General features: G+C 54.3%; 1 protein-coding gene across 19 annotated transcripts in view; it reads left to right on the forward strand.

The window, feature by feature from the left end:
* MACF1 (microtubule actin crosslinking factor 1) overlaps nt 1–21,091 on the forward strand; it is a 137,471-nt gene that overhangs the window by 51,681 nt on the left and 64,699 nt on the right. For 16 of the 19 annotated variants that reach the window (XM_065041680.1, XM_065041673.1, XM_065041670.1 and 13 more), the window contains 23 exons: nt 286–438; nt 860–1,014; nt 1,639–1,765; nt 2,194–2,377; nt 2,906–3,075; nt 3,325–3,503; nt 3,678–3,816; nt 4,231–4,424; nt 4,679–4,841; nt 5,115–5,198; nt 5,307–5,414; nt 6,037–6,135; nt 6,516–6,668; nt 6,760–6,848; nt 7,278–7,413; nt 10,259–15,490; nt 15,976–16,125; nt 16,553–16,768; nt 16,878–17,027; nt 17,922–18,155; nt 19,550–19,699; nt 19,789–20,022; nt 20,481–20,708. In XM_065041680.1, the coding sequence (XP_064897752.1) occupies nt 286–438; nt 860–1,014; nt 1,639–1,765; nt 2,194–2,377; nt 2,906–3,075; nt 3,325–3,503; nt 3,678–3,816; nt 4,231–4,424; nt 4,679–4,841; nt 5,115–5,198; nt 5,307–5,414; nt 6,037–6,135; nt 6,516–6,668; nt 6,760–6,848; nt 7,278–7,413; nt 10,259–15,490; nt 15,976–16,125; nt 16,553–16,768; nt 16,878–17,027; nt 17,922–18,155; nt 19,550–19,699; nt 19,789–20,022; nt 20,481–20,708 (8,727 nt within the window). The remainder of the gene's footprint in view (nt 1–285; nt 439–859; nt 1,015–1,638; nt 1,766–2,193; nt 2,378–2,905; nt 3,076–3,324; nt 3,504–3,677; nt 3,817–4,230; nt 4,425–4,678; nt 4,842–5,114; nt 5,199–5,306; nt 5,415–6,036; nt 6,136–6,515; nt 6,669–6,759; nt 6,849–7,277; nt 7,414–10,258; nt 15,491–15,975; nt 16,126–16,552; nt 16,769–16,877; nt 17,028–17,921; nt 18,156–19,549; nt 19,700–19,788; nt 20,023–20,480; nt 20,709–21,091) is intronic. The other 3 variants (XM_065041684.1, XM_065041686.1, XM_065041666.1) reach the window with 2 other exon arrangements.

Here is a 21,091-nt window from a genome sequence, read left to right on the forward strand (position 1 = left end):
TTCTTGTCCAAGCAGCACAAGAGCCAGAGGCGTGTGCATGCGGCTTTGCAGGGCAGTGGGAGCGGTAGCGGAGAGGTCCCATCCTGACCCACCATCCTTTCTCCCTCCCATCCCATCTCCTGCCCCCTCATCCCATCCCGTTAGGGCAGCAGGATCTTCCTGCTGTGTTTGTTCAACCCTTGAGACCCCAGCAGGGCAGCGTTGGGGTGGGGGTGCCGAGATGCCCGGGAGACGCCTCCTCTCCCCTGGCTCCAGCAACCCGTCCTTCCTCCTCCTCTCTGCCAGGACGAGAAGGAGCAGCTCATCCAGTCCAAGAGCTCTGTCGCCAGCCTGGTGGGACGCTCCAAAACCATCGTGCAGCTCCGGCCCAGGAACCCGGAGCACCTTGTGAAGAGCACGATCCCCATCAAGGCCGTTTGTGACTATCGGCAGATCGAGGTGAGCGCTGGGAGCGCTTGGGAGGGGAAGGCAGGGACGAGGTGGAGGAGAAACCCCCATGGTGGTGTGGGACGAGCTCCGTGGCGTCTGTCGCTGGGAAGCAGGGAGTGGGAAGACAGGAGGAGGGAAATAGCGCGGCTGGTGTTCCCGGAGCAGATTTCCATGTCTCAGATTTATTCTGCACATGAGCTAAAGTCCTTTTTCCTGAGGACAGGCTTCAGCAGCCTCAACCAGATCAGCACAGTTAACTCCTTGTCCCTTCCTCTCCAGACGTGAGCGTGCTGCGCTGCCTGGCACTGTACCAGGCTTTTGCTTCGTTAAAAAATGTCTATATAACACTATTTGGAGGAGAGCTGGCAGGCAGGGCAGGCGTGGGCAGCCCTGATGCCGGTTTCTGACGGGGCGGGTGGTGTTGGTGCAGATCACCATCTGCAGGAACGACGAGTGCGTGCTGGAGGACAATTCCCAGAGAACCAAGTGGAAGGTGATCAGCCCCACGGGGAACGAGGCCATGGTGCCCTCCGTGTGCTTCCTCATCCCCCCGCCCAACAAGGAGGCCATTGAGATGGCCAACAGGTGACTCACGGTGGGGGGAGTCCCCGGGGCACAGTGGCCGGGAGGTGGGGAGGGGCTGGTGACACAGGAGGGGACAGATCTGGGGTGGGAGGGGGAGAGAAACTGGGGGGGAGGAACAGGAGGGGGTTGAAAGCCCTTGAGGTGCTGGAGCGAGTTGAGTGGAGGGAACGGAGCTGGTGAGGAGCTGGAGCACAAGTGTGATGGAGCAGCTGAGGGACCTGGGGGGTTCAGCTGGAGAACAGGAGCTGAGGGGAGACCTTCTGATCTCTGAACTGCCTGAAAGGAGCTTGGAGCCAGGGGGGTCGGGCTCCGCTCCCCAGGAACAAGCGCCAGGAGCAGAGGAAACGGCCTCAAGTTGCGCCAGGGGAGGTTGAGGTTGGATGTGGGGAACAATTTCTTCCCCAAAGGGCTGTGGGGCATTGGAACAGGCTGCCCAGGGCAGTGCTGGAGTCACCAGCCCTGGAGGGCTGGACAGACAGAGATGGGGTTCTCAGGACATGGGATATTGCCAGGGGTGGGTTAATGGTTGAATTTGATGATCTTGAAGGGCTTTTCCAACACAAATGGTTGTATGAGTGCGCTAGGTTGATCCAGGGCTGACAGATCTGCTCCTTTCCCATGCAGGGTGGAGCAATTGTACCAGAAGGTGATGACTCTCTGGCACCAGCTCCACATGAACACCAAGAGCCTCATCTCCTGGAACTACCTGCGGAAGGACCTCGCCCTGGTGCAAAGCTTCAGCATGGAGAAGGTACAGTAGGAGTTTCCCTGCCTGGCTTCAGGGCTGCGTTGCTCATCCTCTGAGCTTCTTCGTGCAGCTGAGGAAGAAGGGAAGGGTTAAAAGGAAGAGCAGAGACTGCGAGGTTGGACAAGTTCAAGGGTCTTTACACCTTGGACAGCAGGAAGACCTGAGCTGGGGGGTTCTTTTCAAAATTATTGCAGTTTTTCCTAATAAAGCATCATCAGGAGTTTGCTGTTGTTAAGGCATAAGAGATTGTGGACTTAGCATTTCCTAGGGAGTGAGCAAGGCGTGAGGCTGAGACGGAGGAGTTTGCCATTGCTATTCTAACAAGAAAAGACTCACTTGACCGAGGAAGGCGATGAAGCCGGGCAGGATGGCTCCGGGTGAAGCGTAGGAACTTGTTCCCGGGGGTTAACGTGCCGCTTTTCCACTCGCAGCTCAGATCCTTGGCGCAAGGCGAGTGCCAGCAAGCGCTGAAGAGCCTGCAGACGCACTACGAGGACTTCGTGCAGGACAGCCGGGACTCGGAGCTCTTCTCGGTGTCGGACCGGCTGCGGCTGGAGGAGGAAGTGGAGTCGTCCAAGGAATACATCCGGCAGCTGCTGGAGTCCATGGAGAACGGTGAGCTTCAGAGGGCTGATGCGTTCACCAGGAGCTGTGGGGACTCATAAGCACAGGATTTATGAGATGGTTGATGAGCTAGTTGATGGTGTGAGCAGCTGTTCTCCTTATTTCTCCATCCATTCAAGTGTTTGGTCTTTGTCCAGCAATGTTCCTGCAGAGATGGCTTGGCTTTGCAGCTTCAGCTTATCCGCTGAGTCCTCTTGCCCTAATATTGCTGGAGGATTTAGTCGTTAGGATTCATTCTGAGCAAGGAGTTCTTCCTGCATTTAATCTTTAAGAAAATAGACGTGGTGGTGACACGTGTGATACAGCAGCACCGTGAGTCTCACTTCAAGGACTTTGTCGTGCGAGGTGCCCTGTGGCTGGGCTCATTCTCAGCTGCGTTTGAACGAGATGATGTGATTAAATTACTTTCCGTCTGAGCGGAGCCCCCGGTGTCTCGGTGTCAGCGCGATGCTGCGCTCAGCTCCAGGGTCAGACACCAGCCAGGTTGTTTGAGCTGCTCTTTTGGTTTGTGTCTTGCAGAAGACAAGGACGAGACCGTTGCCAGGACGTATCTCTCCGAGCTGAAGAACATTCGTCTGCGCCTGGAGGAGTGCGAGCAGAGGCTGGTGAGCCGGATCCAGAGCCCGAGCAGCACCCGAGCAGATGGTGACACTATCCAGGAAAACACCGTCCGCATTGTGGAGCAGGAGGTCAGTCCTGCTGCTGGGATGCGTGGAGGTGGTGGCCGTTGGTTTTTAGCATGTGCCGAAAATAGCTTTAGCTGCCCTGGGCTATGATGGGTGTGTGACTGTGGGGTTTGAGGGGACTTGCTGCACAGAAGGCGGCAGGGACTCTCTCCAGGTGGGCTCCCTGCTTCATTCCATCCTTTGCCAAGGGCAATCCTGCTTTTTCTCTGCCTGCTTGGGCTCTCCTTTCACGTTCTTCCCTCCGTCCTGTAGCGCATGCAGGAGGATCTGCAGCGCCTGCAGTCGGACCTGCGGTTCATTTCCGAGAGATGCTACAGCTTCCTGGACAAGGCGCCCACGGGCTCCAGCACGCCCCACTTGCGCTCGGAACTCGACTTGGTGGTGAACAAGATGGACCAGATGTACGGGCTGTCTTCCATCTACCTGGACAAGTGAGTCAAGACGTGCCTCTCTTCCCAAATACCTTTCTATATCTGCCTGATTCTACCTGAGACATTTCATCTGCCCCTCTGCCACACCTTGCGCTGAGCTCCATCCCTCTCGCGATCGAGGGGATCTCTGTGAAACTCTGGGTGTCATTGTGCTGCCTCTGCTTGACTTGCCAGGTTGAAGACTGTTGATATTATTATCCGTAACACCCAAGGAGCAGAGTCTCTGGTCAAAGGCTACGAGGTGAAGCTGAGCCAAGAGGAGGCCGTCCCCGCCGACCTGCCAGCTATTCAGTCTCACCGAGCAGCGTTACAGGTGGGTGCTGTTCCCTTCCCGAGGCAGAAACCAGCCAGCATTTTGGCGTTTGGCAAGTGTGGTCCTTCCCTTTCTCTACTGCCAGGAGGATTTTGTGCTGCTTATGTCATCCCTTATTGCTTTGTAAAGGTAAAGGAGCTGCTGCGGTTTGTGCTCGCTGTTGTAGGGCACATCAGCATCTTGGCAGCTTTATGTCCTGTTGCTGCAGGACAGGAGCTGAACCAATCTGACTTGCTCCAATCGGTGAACACGGTCCGCTCTGTTTTGCACCTCCCATCGTCAGCAGGTGGAGGAGAGAGGAAAGATAAACCCCTTCTCAGGCTTGGCAGCTCTGGGCAGGACAGCATCACTGACTCAACGTGCCTTTTGCTTTCCGGGACGTTGAGCCGGTGCTGTCTCTTGTTGGTTTTGCAGCAATGGCTCGGGGAGGTGAAGGACAAGAGCTCCGTCTTCTCCACGCTGGAGGAGGAGTTGGCCAAGGCGAAGACGGTGGGAGAGCAGCTGTTCCGGCTGAGGCAGGAGCGCAGCATCGACCTGGAGCGCTACCAGGAGAAGGGCAGCCAGCTGTGGGACCGCTGGCAGCGCGTCTGTGCCCAGATCGAGACCCGGTGAGAAACCTCCCGCCTCCTCTCGCAGCTTTGCTTTCATGTCTTCCTAACGCACCACAAGAAAGGTTGGACCAGATGATCCTTGTGGTCCCTCCCAACCTGTTATTCCATCATTATGCTTCAGCTGAGAGCTTGGATCAGGCTTTTTCGCAGGGATGTTCTTCCAGATGGGATTCCCACTGCTGGCTGGGATAATCCCTATTTCCTACAGTGGCATTTCGCCCTCCTCTTATTTGTCTTGGTTCTTCTCACAGCCACGCGGAGCTGGAGAGCATCCAGGAGGTGCTGAGCGATTACCGGCAGTGCCACAGCGCCCTGATCCAGTGGATTGAGGAGATCACGGTCCAGCAGGAGCTGATGAAGCCCGGGCAGGCGGAGGACAGCCGGGTGCTGTCGGAGCAGCTGAGCCAGCAGACGGTAAATTATGTCCTGGCAGTGCAGATGCTGCTGTGACCCTGTCGCTTCTTTTACTAAAATCTTTCCATCTGTGAGCTTGAAAACATGAAACAGAGGGGGAGAGGCCGCAGGCCTGAGCTGGGGGTCTGGGAAGTAAAGAAGCTCTTAGTTAGCTTGAGGTAGACAAGGCCTCGCATAAAAAATTGAAGAGGATAAAGACTTGGAAGGAGAGGGATGGGGTCTGAAATTCAGCCTGCTGCCTAACAACTATTTTTATTTTGATTTTTGCTGAAGGCTTTGGCTGCAGAAATTGAGAAAAATCAAGCCAAACTGGACCAGTGTCAGAAATTCTCCCAGCAATACTCGGCTGCCGTCAAGGTACATGTCCCCTCCTGCGCCTGCATCAGGCTGGCTGGGCAGAACCAGCCCCGGCAGAGTTCGTGTCTCACACGCTCCATGTCTCTCCACCCCTGCTTGCGTTTGCAGGACTATGAGTTGCAGCTCATGACGTACAGGGCGTTCGTGGAGTCGCAGCAGAAGTCTCCCATGAAGCGCCGGCGGATGCTCTCGTCCTCGGATGCCATCACGCAGGAGGTAGGAGCCGCCCGCCCGGCCCCGCCAGGGAGAAACTGCACGGGGGGTTCTTCGACACCGAGCAAAGCGCCGAGCAACTGCTGCAGAATGAGCTCCTTTCTGCTGAACTCGCTTGCGTAAATAAAGCTTCCACCCTCGCTGCTTTTCCCTGCTAGCCGGAGAGGATGGCTTTGTGCTCTAAGCACCAGGTATAACATACCCAGCCTCCTGGGAACCCCTGGGCAAATCCAGCGGGGTCGGCTCAGCCCTTCGGCCTTGCGAGGTAAATAACCAGAGCGCCATGCGGCCTCAGTGTCTGTGGATCTTTGGGATGAGACCTTTAGGGACCCGAGGTCCTGTCTGCTCTGTGTGGACATTAAAGATCCCGCCAGCCCTTTTTTGTCAGAGTCGAGCACCAACCCCAGTGTCCCCTTCGCTCCGGTGTTGTGCAGCATGCTGTGCATGGCCACAACCCTCCCCGTTGCACTCGCTGTGTTTCATTGATGCCGTACGGGGTCTGCGAGGTGCTGGGGGGCTGCCCAAGCAAGAGATGGTGCATCCGTGTTGTGCACCATAAAGTACATCGCTGTGGATCCGCTGGTTGTGACTGACGGGCCTCGTTTCTCCCTCTCTCCCTTCGCAGTTCATGGATTTGCGGACTCGCTATACAGCTCTGGTGACGTTAACCACGCAGCACGTGAAGTACATCAGCGATGCTCTCCGGCGGCTGGAGGAGGAGGAGGTAAGGGTGTTGTTCGGAACCGAACTCTGTTCAAAATGTGCTGGCTCGTTTCCTAACACCCCAAGGATGCTCCACGTTGAGGTTAAATAGAATCACAGAATAATTTGGGTTGAAAGGACATTTGAAATGTCCCCCAGTGCCCCCCTGCCATGAGCAGGGACATCTTCACCAGCTCAGGTTGCTCAGAGCCCCGTCCAGCCTGGCCTGGGATGTCTCCAGGGATGGTTCATCCACCACCTCTCTGGCCAACCTGGGCCAGGCTCTCACCACCCTCAGGACCAACAATTTAATCCTCATGTCCAGCCTGAGTCTCCCTCTCTGCCTTTGGAAATCTGGGACCCCTTTGACATGGTGAACCTTCCTCTCTCCTCTGTTTGCAGAAAGTTGTGGAGGAGGAGAAGCAGGAGCACGTGGACAAGGTGAAGGAGCTGCTGGGCTGGGCCCTGGGCTTGAAGCAGAGCGTGCAGGGCAGGACGGCAGCCGCTGGGAGCAGAGAGCTGGGTGACATCGAGAAATCCATCTCGGAGCAACAGGTAAACTGGGGGCAGCCATCAGTTTCTTTAACTGCTGTTCTTCTCCCACAGCTGGTTTAAGCTTCTTTCTTTCGTTCTTTCTTTTTGACAGACCCTGAATGATGAGCTGGCTGCAAAGAAGGAGCAGGTCTCTGAGGCCATCAAAACTTCACAGATCTTCCTGGCAAAACACAGCCACAAGTGAGTGTGGCTGGACGAGGGGACAGGCAGGGACAGCAGTGGGGAAAACCCCCTTAGAGCTGGGGGTTTGGTGTCCCTGGGATTCAGGGCCCAATTCCTGTTAAAAACAATTATGAGCTGCACGTAATAGTTGTCTTCTTATCTGCAAGGAGAGCTGTGAAATATGCAACCCATTTATGCTGTTTGGACAATATTAATCCCATGTAGGCATGATCCAGCCCTGTATATTTGGGGATTTGATTGTTATGATGCAGGTCAGCCTTTATTGAGCCCAGTACCCTTGTTGGTTTTAGCTGAGCTGGGCAAGAAGTGGGGCAGTGGGAAGACGGGACTTGTGGTGGATTTGTCCTTTTCCTTCCCTAGAAGAACAAGTTAATTCCGCAGAGCTAGGAGCTGCTTCGTGCTGAGAGATCTCCCTTCCCCTTGCAGGCTTTCCCACCCGGAGAAGGAGCAGATTTCTGCTCAGATCGCTGCGCTCAAGGACACCTACCAGGTGCTGTGCAATGACTCCACGGAGCAGCTTCAGCAACTCCAGAGCCAACTGGCTCAGGAGACAGAGCACAAGGTACTGGTTCCTGCTCAGTCCTGCGGCTGCGCGGACACAGCGGGTGACAAAGGTTTTGCTGTGTCGCGTGTCTCGTGGCCACCAGCCACTCCCAGCCCGTTGACTTTCTTATTTGCACGTGGTTGCCCTCCCTTCTCTTCTGTCCATGCCGAAGCATCCAGGCTGGGGTTGGTCCCGCGTACCTCCCGCCTTCCAGGGCGGTGAGGGAGTCGTCCTGTGCGAGGGTTTTCATCAGTTCTGCTCTGCACAAGGGTCGGCTTGTTCACGCTCAGTGGGCAGGGATGTAGATGGAGCTCTGGCCTGGGAACGGTCCCCATAGCAAACCAGTGTCCTCTGAGGAGCGTCCTCTCAGTGGTGTAGCCACAGAGGGCTCCATCTCGCAGGCAGGAGACACAAGAAGGTGGTTTCTGCTGAAGGGCGTTTGCCCAGTGGTCTCATATCTTAGGATCTGGCAAGAGGTTGGTCTCAGCTGTGGCTGAATAAAATTGCTTTTCCCAGTGAAAGGCGACCTGGGAGCCCTTCCCAACCCATAGCTGGACCCTGTTCACATCCACCAGTGCCCCCCACCAGTCCCCATCCTGGTTTTGCTGGGTAGGGAGGGCTGAAAGCGCATCCTTATTGCCTCTGTTACGAGCTGTCTTTGGTCATTCACAGGTGTACGTGTTCTATAAGTGTATATACATGTGTCGATGGATATATCTGTGTGTTTGCTTGCTGGCTCCCTGTACTCTGAAGCAACGGCCCGCTCAGATCTGGCTGCGTGACGCAGGTTTTGGCTGTCGGGTCCGTGAGTGAAGCCCTGTTAGGGACAATGGTGACAAGGCGGCTTGTTTGACATCTGCCCGTCCAGCTTGCACCTAAACATAGAGTGTTCCTCTCCAAATTGGACTCTATAGCAATTTCAGGTGCCTTAATGGAGCAAATGCTTTCTGTCACATGTCCCTTTAGCTCTTGTGCTTGTAGTGAGCAAACAGACTCATGAATTGCCATTAAACCCTCGCAGATTTGCTGCTGCTTCTGCCAGGATTGCAGCGCAGAGCAACCAGCCCCTGGAAAGGCTCCTTCATCCTTTCCCTTTTCCTCCTTCCCGGGCAGGAAAATGACTTTAGAGCAAAAAGCCGGGTGGGTTTCGTACAGCATGAGGAGCTTTGGGGCTAGAAGAGTTTTCACTCACGCTCTCGACGGAGCCCAGGACACAAAACGAGAGGTGGCAGCGGGGTTTTGCTGCAGATGCTGCCTACGAGACGATCCCCGCGGCTCCTGTGCCATGCGGTTGCTTCACTGTAGAGGGAGCATGAGGAACTCTTAACATTTGCTTGCTGGAAACATTCGACTGCCAGAGAGAAGTTACAAAAGATGAAAACGCAAAGCAGAGCGCGCTAAATTGAGCATGATGTGTCCCCTGTACAGTTTGTGTTTCATGTCAACTGTTTTTTAAGATTAACTGACATCCTTGCTTACAAGTTTAACTAACCCTCCGAGATTTACACGCACAAAACACACAAAGTGAAAAAGAGGACGACCTGTGTGTGGGGTTCTTTTTGCAAACAAAACAGTCGCATGCTGGACGCTAACACCAAGCTTTACACTGTGTGTGATACGGCTGAACTGCTCCATAAGGCTCTGTCTTTAACTGCTCAAGGCACACCCTGCGACTCGGTAAGTAAAAGCCTTTTACGCCCCATCTCCTTTTTTATCTTTCTCTCTCTTTATCTCCCTCCTTTTCTCTGTCTTTCCATGGCTTGTTCGTCTCCGAACCTGCATGCGAGTCTGGTGATGGTGGTGGAGAGCTGAGGTTTTGCCAGCAGGTTCACGGGGGGAATCCGTGACCCGGCACATTGGAGGTTGTGTCCTCGGCTGTGCCGGCACCGCGGCTGCAAACACCCCAACCGCCGGTGCCATTAGACCGACCAATTAAATAACCTGAAGCTCTTGGGGATGCAAAAGGAATTAATTCCACAATCCAAATTCCCTCCTCCCTGTCCCCACAAAGTTCTTTTTGTGCTTGGGCCAACCTTACACCCAACCAGTGGGACTGGGAGAAACCCAAACGTCTAAAGAGTTGTTACTGTTCATCATCTTAATTATTACATTCCCTGTGGGGTTAAAAGCAAGAAGAGAAAGGCGCCTCCAGAAACACCAAAGGAGATGCTCTGTTTCCATGCTGGGACCTCCAGCTTCTTATATTTCTCCCTGTGAGCTGTCCGAAGATCAGGTTAATTGGAGATGCTGGTGGTGGTGCTGGGAGAGCCGCCCTGCACGCAGCGCTCCTGCCCTAACGCATGGCCGCTCTGTGCAGCTGGGGAGCTGCTTGGGCTGTTCCTGAGCCATCCTGGCACTTGGGATCTGCTTGGGAAGGGCAGGATTTAAAGCATGGCAGGAGCCAGCACAGAAGCTGCGCTGGGACAGGTTCCTAGATAAGGGTGTAATGTTTTTTCCCCTCTGGGCACACAGCGGTCTTTGTGTTGTCTCTGCTTTTGAAAACTGAAGTTGTTGAAGGGCTTTGGTGTGCTTGGTGGTCTTCTTCCCCCTGTTTCTCCGCGGAGCATTAGGAGCACGTCTGGGTTTTGCCGCTTGCCGCTTTGCTGCGTTGCTGCTGGATGTCGGAGGCATCTCAGTGCCGCCCTGGGTGATGGACTAGATGAGCATTAAAACTTGCTGGCAAATGCACCCATTTGAGTGCTGTGATGCCTTTGGAGTTGCATTTCAAACACTTTGGGACTCCTTTCTAGCCTGTTTAGGGTTTTTAAACTTTTGGTTTTGGAAACTGAGACCTCCCTGGACCTCATACAACCCGAGTGCTTGCAATTTTGATTGAATGCTTTTCCTTCTCTTTCTGTTCTAGGGCAGTGAAGCAGTGGCAGGAGTGATCGATCTTGGCACGGTAGAAATATTCCCTGTCTTTGGTGCTATGCAGAGAGGTCTTATAGATCAGGACACCGGCCTCGTCCTCTTGGAGGCTCAGGTTATCACGTCTGACTTAGTTGTTCCAGAGACCAACGAGAAACTCTCCTTGGAGAAAGGTCTGGCGAGAAACATCATCGATCTGAGGATGTTCCAGGTGCTGCAGGAGCTGAAGGATGCTCTCCGCCGGGTGGAAGAAATCAGCTGGGAAGGGAGGCCGGTCCTACCTGTGGTCGCTGCAATAGAAAGGGGGAAAATCAGCGAGAGCATCGGGTTGAAGATTCTTGAAGCTGAGCTTGTCACCGGCGGCTTTAAAACCCATCAGGGCAGAATCAGCATGGAGACAGCGGTGCGAGAAGGGCTCCTTCCCTCTCAGCTGCATTCCAGGCTTCTGTCTCACCTGGAGAGCAGCAAGGATTTGATTGACCCTAACACAGCTGAGAAAATCAGCCTGTCCGAGCTCCTGGACCGATGCATCATCCACCAAGAGACGGGGCTGAGGCTGCTGCCGGTCACGCAGCTGGCAGGTGGGACGGTGAGCTTGAAATCGGGCAGGAAAGTCAGCATCTTCCGTGCCGTCCAGGAGGGGCTGATAGACAGGCAGGTGACGGTCAGGCTGCTGGAAGCCCACCTCTTCGCTGGTGGCATCGTTGACCCCAGGACAGGGCACAGGCTCACTGTGGATGAGGCCGTGAGACATAATTTAATTGACCAGGATTTGGCGTGCACGCTGCTCATCCGGCAGCTTCAGACGGGCGGCATCATCGATACCGTCACAGGAGAGAGACTGACCATTGATGAAGCTGTAAGGAAAGAGTTGATAGCACCAAGGATTGCTTTGGTGGCCCTGGAATCCCTCTGGTCCTTCATGGGGCTCCTGTGGCCAGAGACAGGGGAGATTGTCACAGTTGCAGATGCTTTGGAGCAAGGAATCCTGTCCACAGAGTTGGTTTACAAGATTCTCAGCAAGAGGCAACTCATTAAGGCTGTGTTCATACCAGAAACCACCGAGGTGTTGTCCTGGAAGAGAGCGGTTGAACATGGCGTCTTGGAGAGAGATGTGGCGAAGAAGCTGAAGTCAACAGTCATACCCGACGTCATGGCCGGCGTGCAGCTCGCCGGCTCTCCCAGCAGAACCAGGCATGGCCAAAGCTCCTCTGGAAGGAGTCCCACAGGTCACCAAGAGCCAAGTGACCCTTTGCTAAGGAGTGACGACGAAAGGCTGATGTTCCACCTGATGACACACAGCTACATCAACATCCATGATGGCCAAAAGCTGCTCTTAGTGGATGGAGAGTTGAACAGCGTCACTAAAGCCCTGCTCCAAACCCAAGAAAATGGAACCTATGCGCACATGTTGGAAGAAAGTGAAGGTTTTGAGGAGATAAGGGCACATGCGGCTCTTGAGAGCGAGCCTTGCAATGGCTTGTCTTCGCAGCAGCTGGGCTTGCAATTTGCTCCTTCCAAAGAACAAAGCGAAAAGGTCCTGCTACCCAGAACTGCTCTGGAGAACGGGGAGGTAGTGATGGGACCTGAAAGGCTCCTGTTGGAGGGTGCAGAAGACAACCTGCTTGTGGAAGAGCAAGAGCAGATCTATGCTGAACAGGTCTCCATCAAGGGTGAAGCTGATGCTGAATTTGGAAGGCAGCAAATCGCCTCTACAGGCAGGGACAAGCAGCAGGTAAAATTATCCGTGCCAGGACATCCTGGCGACCTTGAAAGTAGATTCAGAGAAACAGAGGAAATAGTGACTGAGGCAGAAGAGTCCAAGCCTACTACAGTAGATGGAGTGGGAAGTATGGAAGATCAGCAGAGGGCATCGGAAAGCGTGACAGTTGTTATGAAAAGAGAAATCTGCATATCAGTGGATGTTTCAGAAAGAAGAGATAGGCTGGGAATCATGGCAGAGAGGTCTCAGGGTGTGGAGGAACCTGAACTGGAGGCAGAAGATGTTGGAGAGGTTGATTTGCCAGATGAAGAAACAGTTGAGAATGGCATGCTGGAGGAAGAGGAGGTTCTGCTCCCAAAAACTGCAGAGGCTGAGCAAACAGAGAGGCAAAGTGAACACATTGAAAGTGCATTGGAAGAAGGAGAAGAGGAAGAAGTATTAGATTATGAGAGTGTTCGTGAAACATCCCCACCAGCCCCTGCAGAGCAGGAAGCAGAGGACGCTTTGGAGATGCTGTTGACGCAGCTCCAAAGTGGTGGCATAATCCATGAGCAGACAGGCAAGAGTCTTCTTCTGAACGAAGCTGTCGCCTGTGGAGTGGTGTCCAGCCACACCGCTGTGAAACTAATGGAGAAGATGAAGATGTTCAGCGGCTTCTTTGACTCTCAGACGTGTGAATCATTGACCACCGAGGACGTCATTGAAGAAGGTCTGATGGATGAGAAGCTTCTCCAGAAGGTGCTTGAGTCTGACAAAGCAATAAGTGGTGTTCTGGACCCAGGCAATAACTTTGTCTACTCTATCAAGGACGCCGCTGCTGTTGGCCTTCTGGACAAGGAAACGGCGCTGAGGATCTTGGAAGGGCAGGTGGTTACTGGAGGGATCGTTGACTTGAAACGTGGCAAAAAAGTCTCGGTCACTTTGGCTTCAAATCTGGGCCTTATAGAGCCGACGAGTCAGAAAGAGCTGGTTCAGCTGGAGAAGGCTTCCAAAGGGAAGGGCACTGATGAGGTGACCAGACAGAAGCTCGTTCGCTTACAGGCTGAGACCAGCGGGATTGTGGATCCTAAAACCAAGCAGCCTCTGACTGTTGCACAGTCTGTTGAAAAAGGGCTCCTGGAAAAGGAAGAAGCTTTTCAGCTCTTGGCCAAGCAGGTTGCTGATGGAGGAATCATCCATCACGTGTCTGGAATGAGGCTGTCAGTAAACGAGGCAATGAAACATGGTTTGATAGGTGAAGGTTTATGTGACGAACTCAGGAAAGCCGAAAGCGTGTGTCTGCAGGACTACGTTGATCCGGTCACGCAGGAGAAACTGCCCTTGGCCAGGGTGGTATCGTTAGGGCTCGTTAGTGCAGAATTCCAGAGGAAAGTGCAAGAAATCCAGGCTGGGGGTGGAAGCATTTTAGAACCTGCTTCTGGCCAGAGACTGGCACTCAGTCAAGCGGTCAAGGAGGGCTTGCTGCCCAAGCAGGTGGTGGAGAAAGTCCTGGCATCTTCAGAAATGAGAGAAGGGATTGTAGATCCTGAGACCTGCATGATCGTTCCCTACTCGGAGTTCGTCAAGAAGTGTAAAATCGACATTGAATCTGGCCAGAGGTATCTGGAGGTCCATCCCTTCCGAGCCATGGAGGATGCGGTGACGGGGAAGAAGCTGACGTGCGCCGAGGCGGTGAGGATGGGGAAGGTGGACCCGCTGCCCACCCTGCGGCTGCTGCAGGCTCAGGCGGACGCTGGGGGCGTCGTGGAGGGGACGGTCACCAAGAGGTTGTCCCTGAGGGCTGCTGTGGAGCGGGGGGTGCTCGATGAGGAGATGGCCCAAGTCATCGCCACCAACCAGATGAGGACGGGGGGAATCGTGGATGCGAGCAGTGGGAAGAGGTTGAGTTTAAAGGAAGCTGTTGAGAAAGAGCTGATTAGTCCCAAACTAGCTGCCAGCCTTCGGGAGGCGCAGATGTCTGCAGAGAAATACAGTTCTGAGGTCTGCAAAGTAGATGAACCCGACCTTTTCAAGGAAAAAATGGAAAAGTTATCTCCACAAGAGGAAGATGATGTTGTCTCTGCCAGTGGTGCTAGGAAGTCTGAGCACATAGCTGGACCTGAAGCCGTGAGCTACGACGTGGCTGGAGGTGCAGCCACTGCCACCAAGAGATCCCCCGTGACACCGAGAAAAGGGAGATCAAAACCTCCAGAAACTTCAGAGAACGGGGTGATGCACCGTCCCCAAGAACAGGCTCCAGAACACCCCTCAGCATCGGGTACAGCGTCTCTGTCTGAAGAGACGGGGGTGGGAAGGGCAACGGCAAAACGGGTCGTGAAAAGCAGTTTCCAGGTGGGAGCAGCTGGGGAGAAGGAACTGAGAGAAGCAGCAGATCGAGGGTCAGAGAAAGTGGAGGGATTGGGGTTGGAGAAAGAGCGGTTGTTTTTGGACACGGAAGCTCTTTGCAGTGTGAAGGATGATGAGGAGAGGATGAGGAGAAGGTTTGGAAGTGCAGAGGGAATCGTGGCAGGTGGAGAAGGTGCAGAGGTGGCTTCTGGGCAAGAGGAGCGAGCGGGCCGGGTGACACCGGCAGCCCCGAGGGAACCTGTGACTGTGGGTCGAGGGAAGGGCAAGATGGGTCCTACAGAGCCTGGAGAACCCCCTGAGATCAACATCCCGATGGAGCCTGCAGGAGACGAGCTTGCGGGTAAAAGAACTGTCAAGCACATCGAAGGAGAAACCCTGAGAATGGGTGCAGAAGGTCCAGTTGATCAAGAAAAAACAAGTGAAACAGAGCCGAAACCTACCCAAAAACAGAAAAGCAAGAAAAAGAAAGCAAAGCAGACTGGTGTCCCAGGGGACAGGGCTCATCCAGAGAAACCTGTGGAAAAACAACCCCTTCCTTTTCCAATTTCCAAAGAAATTCCAGGGAAGAAGGAGGAGGACTTCATCTCAAGCACGCCAGAACCAAAACGTGAAACCACCACCAAGATCGCTGCTGGGTTGGCAGGAGAGGCAGCCAAGCACATGGGGAGCAGCAGGGGTGGCAAAGAGAAGGGAACGGTTTCTGAGAAGGATGAAGAAAACCTCGCTGGGGGTCAGGAGTTCCCTGCGCCCCCAGGACACAGGGAAGATGAAGAGGTGCTGAAAGGTGGGATCAGAAATGGTCATGATTCCTCAATGGCGTTTAGCCTGGAGGAGAGGATGGAGGAGGACACCGAGATGGATGTGTCCAGTGCAGCCCCTGCAGCCGGCGAACTACCCGAGGAGCTGATTATCAGAGAGGAGCCCAGAGAAGTGCAGGAAACCTCTGCAGCCCTTGGGCTTGGAGAAGAGACACAGCAAGAGCAAACACTGGAGACCAGCCCAGGCCAAGGAGCTGCCCCCGTTCCCCCAAAATCCCCCGGAGAAACCCCCCCGGAGAGGAGCCGGCAGCCGGGTCCTGCCGATCGGGGTTTGCTCTTACCGGTGATTGTGGAAGGGGAGCTGCTGGAAACCTCCCAGGAATCCACCAGGCCAGCCCAGGTAAATTGATGCTTTTTGCTATTTTGACTTCTTTTTTTGAGCTATTTGTGCCTGTTTGATGTTAAATCCATCCAAGGTCCTGAGCACAAAGGACAGCCAGGACAAGAGGAGTGGGTGTTTGAGCTGCATGTTGCGGTGTCAGCTGCGATGGATCTGGTGGAGGACCCGGTGATGTATGACTGAAAACATGCAAGGCTTAGTCGTAGCTTCTTTGTTGCTAGGGCATTACTTAAAAATGACTAATAAATAGAACTCTTTTTTGGCACCTTAACACCAGAGATCTCTTGCCATTTATAAGCTTATGTTGAAAAAACTGCTGCATGTTTTATTTTTCCTGTAGTAAATCTTGTAGATAAGATTAGCGAGTGGAAAGTCCCTGAAATGGAGCGTGATTAAGAGATTTCTTCTTTGCAACAAAACAATAGTGTATAATCCTTTGTTTTCTGTCTAAACCCGCGGTTTGGTTTTACTCGTTGATTCTGTAGATCATGTTCACCAAGAAGATGTGTCTGGAGCATGATGAGAAACTGATATCGTATCGCTCCATGCTCCGCGATATCGAGATGAAAATCAAACGGGTGCAGCCGGCTGAGCAGAATTTGGCAGCGCTGCACGACCTGCTGCGGCAGGCGGAGGTGAGTGGGGCTGGGCCTGGCTTGGCCGGCATTAGGCTGGACAGAAGTTAGGCCGGACAGAAGTTAGGCCGGACAGAACTCATCCCTCCTCTCCCCAGCTTTTTGCATAGCCCTTGCACCCCCTCCCTGCTCCTTGGAGCCAGCTGGGGAGTTTAGTCTCAGGTTTAACAGGCATTTATATGCAAACGCTGTCGCTCCCCGCTCTGGCTCTGCCTCACCTCCTCCGTGCTTAGACAAGAAGCTAAGCTTGGCTGAAATGAATCTTACAGCCTGGAGAAAGACAGGCGAGAGCTGGAGGGTGGTCGTGAATCTTCCGAGGAGACAGACACAGTGTTTGGAGCTGCGTCTCCAAAGCCTTTTCCTCGGTTTTGGCAGCGGGAAGATGAAGTCACCATATCTCAGACATAACAGTGTTGTCTTGTCTCAGGCGCTGGGTGCTGAGCTGCGGGAGTTGAGCTTCCCCGTGAATCAGGAGTTGGACGCCGTGAAGCGGATTGTGGCCAACCCCCCTGAAGAAGTCCCTGAGCAATTACTGAAGGCTTTGGAGAAGGACGCCAAGAACCTCCAGAAGTCTCTGAGCTCCGCGAATGATGTCCTGGAATCCCGGCTGCAAAACCTTCATGGGGCTGCAGAAACCGAAAAGGTAGAGCTGGTGACTGTCCCTGCTGCCTGTTCCCCCCAGCATCCCGGTGCTTCTTCCCTGGAGAGCTCTGCTTCTTCTTTAAATGATGCATCTTTAATTTTGTTTTAAGGCTAAAATCCTGGCACATCACGAGACTCTCCAGGGCAAACTCCAGGAGCTGCTGAGCTGGGTCTCTGGCACCGCAGAGTCGCTGGACGGCAGCGATTACCAGCACACGACCGATGCGAACAGCTTGAGTCGCTGCCTCCAGCGCTACCAGGTAACCATGGCAATGCCCCTAATCCTTCTGCACGATGAAGTTACTGTCCTCTGCACAGAGAAGCTTTTAATCCCGTTTCCCTCCTGGAGCCGACCGAGGGTTTGCCCTTATCCTTTGTTGCAGGAGGAGCAAAAATGTTGTATTTGCTCCAAAGTCTTTTGTTTCTGCACTAAATAAACCGTCAGCTTTGGCTGCTTGGGGAACGTGCTCAAACGCAGGTGTGTGATGGGGATTCTCATCAAGGTGTTGAGGAGAGAGCTGCTTTGTCTGTAGGGGCTCTGAGAGATCCCCCATCACACCCATCCTGGGCTTCATCGGTTGTGCTGGAGTCACCATCCCTGGAGGGTTAACAGATGGAGATGATGTTCTCAGGACATGGGTCAGTGCCAGGGATGGGTTAACAGTTGGACTCGATGACCTTGAGGGGCTTTTCCAACCAAAATGATTCTATTCTATGATGACTGTACCAAAAGCTCAGGTTCCCCTCCACATTTATTCATCTTATAGTGGTAGCTCTCAAGATTGGGTCAGTTCAGCATCTCCGTTTGCTGGTAGGACCTTGGCGTTGAGGTCAGGGGATCGAAGGCTTTGCTGGTGGCATGCAGAGTCACCATGGACTGGGCTGGGCTGGTGGCAGCTCTGTGTCACCTTCAGGGCTCCGGGAGCCCTACACCCACACTCTGAACCATCTCTCAGTGAAGCGCTGGAGGGCAGCACTGAAAAATTACCATGGTGAGGTGCCATCACCTTGATGCCGAGTGCACTTTTGGGAGCATTTGGGATTTCTTGAATATGTTCTGGTGACAAAGCATGTGTACTGCTGCCTGTCCGTGCATCTAAAGCAGTGCAGCACAGAATCACGTTGCCTGACAGGTCTTTTTCCTCCCCATTCAGGAGCTGCAAGAGCCCCTCGCTGACACCAAATCTCAGCTCGACGCCACCGCCTTCGACATCCAGTTCCTTATCTCCGAGCACGCCCAGGATCTGACCCCACAGCAGAGCCGGCAGCTGCTCAGGCTGCTCAATGAGCTGCAGAGAGCTTTCCGGGACGTGTCGGAGCGGGTGACGGCTCGGGTGGAGGTCCTGCAGGTCTGTCTCCAGCAAGCGGAGCAGCCGGATCAGGTGAAGGTTGGGACACATCTGCTGCCTGGCTGCATTTCGCTCGCTGAAGCGCTTCCCGGCCACAAGAACACGCGCTGAGACACCTCGTATTTGGGATTTCATGTGCATGTCACTCACGGTTTACAACTTCTCATTGCACATCATGAGCTTCCTCTAAAGTCTGTCTCCTTCCTACCACGTAACTCCCAGGCGGAAAATCGCTTCTCTCCCAAAAAATGGAGGTCTGGGCAGTGCCCTGATAGACATGGAGTTGCTCTGGGCTGGGGGGAATAATCCCTGGCCTCTGTAACCCCACCAGAAAATCCCTGTGCAGAGGAGCCACCGGGGTCACAGTTTTAATGCCTTATTTCCAGTGCCCAAGTCAGGAATTGCTGTCCCAGAGAAAGAGCTGATGATGTATCGAGGCAGCGGGCAGCTGCAAAAATAAGTCCTCAGGGCTCTGCTGCACTGCTGCGGCCCCCATCACTGCATGGATCCTCTGATTCTCAACAGGATTAATGTGGTTTTTTATTAACAATTGCTCTCTGTAACTCTTGCCTGTCCTTTCTGGAGTGTGTGTGTGTGTGTGTATTAACCAGTTTGCTTTGCTTTTACAGATTGAGTGTGCGCCCATCCTAACCCAGGAAGAACTCGCTTTGCAGCTGGAGGGCTCTTAAGAAGGCTCTTTCAATTTGCTTCTGTTGTTTATCTTGTGACTGGGAGCAACAAGCACAGTGTTTTGCACAAGTTTGGCCGTCACCTTGCTGAAATGCCCAGTGAAAAGTCAAAAAAACCTTTTTGTGTCCCCCGCGGAAAGGGGAACGGGAACATTGCAGGGACTCTGAGGTCACATCATGCTCAATTGCTCAAACAGGCGCTTCTGTTTTGTGCTCTGGCAGCAAAACGCAGGAGCTGGATCAGCTACAGAAACGCTTTCTCTCTCCTGGGCTCTCTCTCCAACCCCAGGATCAAAAGAATCAGCCTGTTTAGGTTGTTTGGGGCTCCACAGTGGTGCTGCTTGACCTCAGGTCATCGCTGCCTCTCATTAGATGAGTTTCTGCTGCGTTTTTGATGTAAGGTTGCATGGAAAAAGCACAGAAACTTCTGGCTGGGCTCTCCCAGGAGAGGAGTGTGTGACCTGGAGTGTAGCTCCACGGCGGACCTCCTCAAAGAGCAAATTGAGAGGAACTTGCTCAAACGGTGGCAAATTCACAGCGAGCAGCTTCTGCTCGGTGGGGACTTGGTGTCTCAGCCCTGCAACCGGAGAGGGAGCACGTGGAGAGCTGCAAAAGCCGTTTCTGTGCTGCATCCTCACCGTCAGGAGATGCTCCAGCTGTAACCTCTCGCCTTTGCCTTTCAGCGTGAGCCGAGGGCGCAGCGGCCGGTTCTAACTGTCCCCTCTCTGTCCCCTGTGCCCGCAGACGCTGCAGGAGCAGCAGGCGGCCCGGGCGCGCAGCCTGGCCGAGCTGAGCCGCTGGCTGGGCCAGGCAGAGGACACGCTGCAGGAGCAGCAGCGCGCAGCCAGCGAGGGAGACCTGTCCGCCTTGCAGCAGAGGCAAAGCGACGTGAAGGTCAGTGCTTTAAAACCCGGGGATCGGAGGGCAGAGAGGGTCGGTGGTGCCGCGGGAGCGCACGGAGCCTCACGGCATCGTCTGCTTAGGAGCTGCAGAGGAGCATGCACACCCGAGCCGCCTCCTTCGCCAGCGTCCTCAAAAGCACAGAGGAGTTTTTGGAGGAGAACAAGGCGAAGATGGAGCCCGGGGAGCTGGCAGCGCTGCAGGAGAACCTCCAGCGTGCCAAGGAGCAGTATCGCTCCCTGCAGGAGAGGACGGAGGTGGCACAGAAGGAGCTGGAGAGCGCCGTGACGGCCGCGGTGCAGCAGGAGACGGAAAAGGTGACGTGCGAAGAGCTGGAGCCCCCGGGCTCTGCTTGAGCTGGACAGCGAGGTCCAGTCAGTGCAGAATCATTTGGGGTCCTGGTATTTGTCTGGGTGATGGGGTGTAAAGACATTTACTGTTCCTCTGTCCCCTGGGTGAGGTGGGACAGTGGTGCTGTGTGCCCTCTTGAGATGTCTTGAGAGCTGCGGCCACAGATAGGCTGGTTGGGGGGGAAACGGAGACCCTGGGCTGAGAAATACAACACTGCTGAGAGGCTGAGTTTATTCACAGCTTCTTTGCACGTTTCTCCCTTTTGGAGAGCCACAAGGTGTTCGGGAGGTCTCTGAGTGTCTCCGATGTTTGCTGTGGCTGGAAAACTGTCCAGGGATTTGCCTTTGTTTCTTTTTGTCTCGCCTGTGCAGCGGTTTGCTGAACACGCATAAAATGAGTTCTTATCTGGAGTCTCTGCTTTCAGGTGAAAGCTGCCAAAGAGCTGGAGGAGAACAGCAATAAGATCGACTCCCTCTTGAACTGGGTGGCATCGCTGGAGCAGAAGGGAGAGCTCCTGGAGTACAGACCGCACCCCATCGAGCAAGCGCCGGGGACACGAGCGGGGACGGGCACTCAGGATGTCCCCGATGGCCACGTCGCGGGAGCAGCCAGCGCTGCCGAGAGCCTGGAGGAGCAGTACGAGAGGCTGAAGGTCAGGACTGACACCTCGTCCCTCTCAAAGCGTACTGCCCCACACACTGAGCCTGCCTCTGCGAGCAGGGTGGGCTGTGAGACGGATCTGGCCTCCAAAACACCTGTTCAGGGTGATTCTCCAGATGGGAGACTCGGGATTTCCTGGGAAGTCCCTGCCTGACGAACTGGAGGACACGTGGTCTGTGTGTTGGTGGGTGGGTGCAATCAAGGTGATGAGAGGTGCCCATCATGGTTAGAGAAGGGGTTACTCCTGCTGGTCCCCCCACCTTGGGGTGTTCCCCACCTTGCTGGTGCTGTGGGAAGGGTGTGGAGGCTCCAACACACGTGTGGCCTCACCGCACTCGCTGGGTGCTTGGTCTTCAGGTGTCACAGAATCACAGG

Source organism: Columba livia, chromosome 26, assembly GCF_036013475.1.
Source record: "Columba livia isolate bColLiv1 breed racing homer chromosome 26, bColLiv1.pat.W.v2, whole genome shotgun sequence".
Classification (NCBI taxonomy): domain Eukaryota; kingdom Metazoa; phylum Chordata; class Aves; order Columbiformes; family Columbidae; genus Columba; species Columba livia.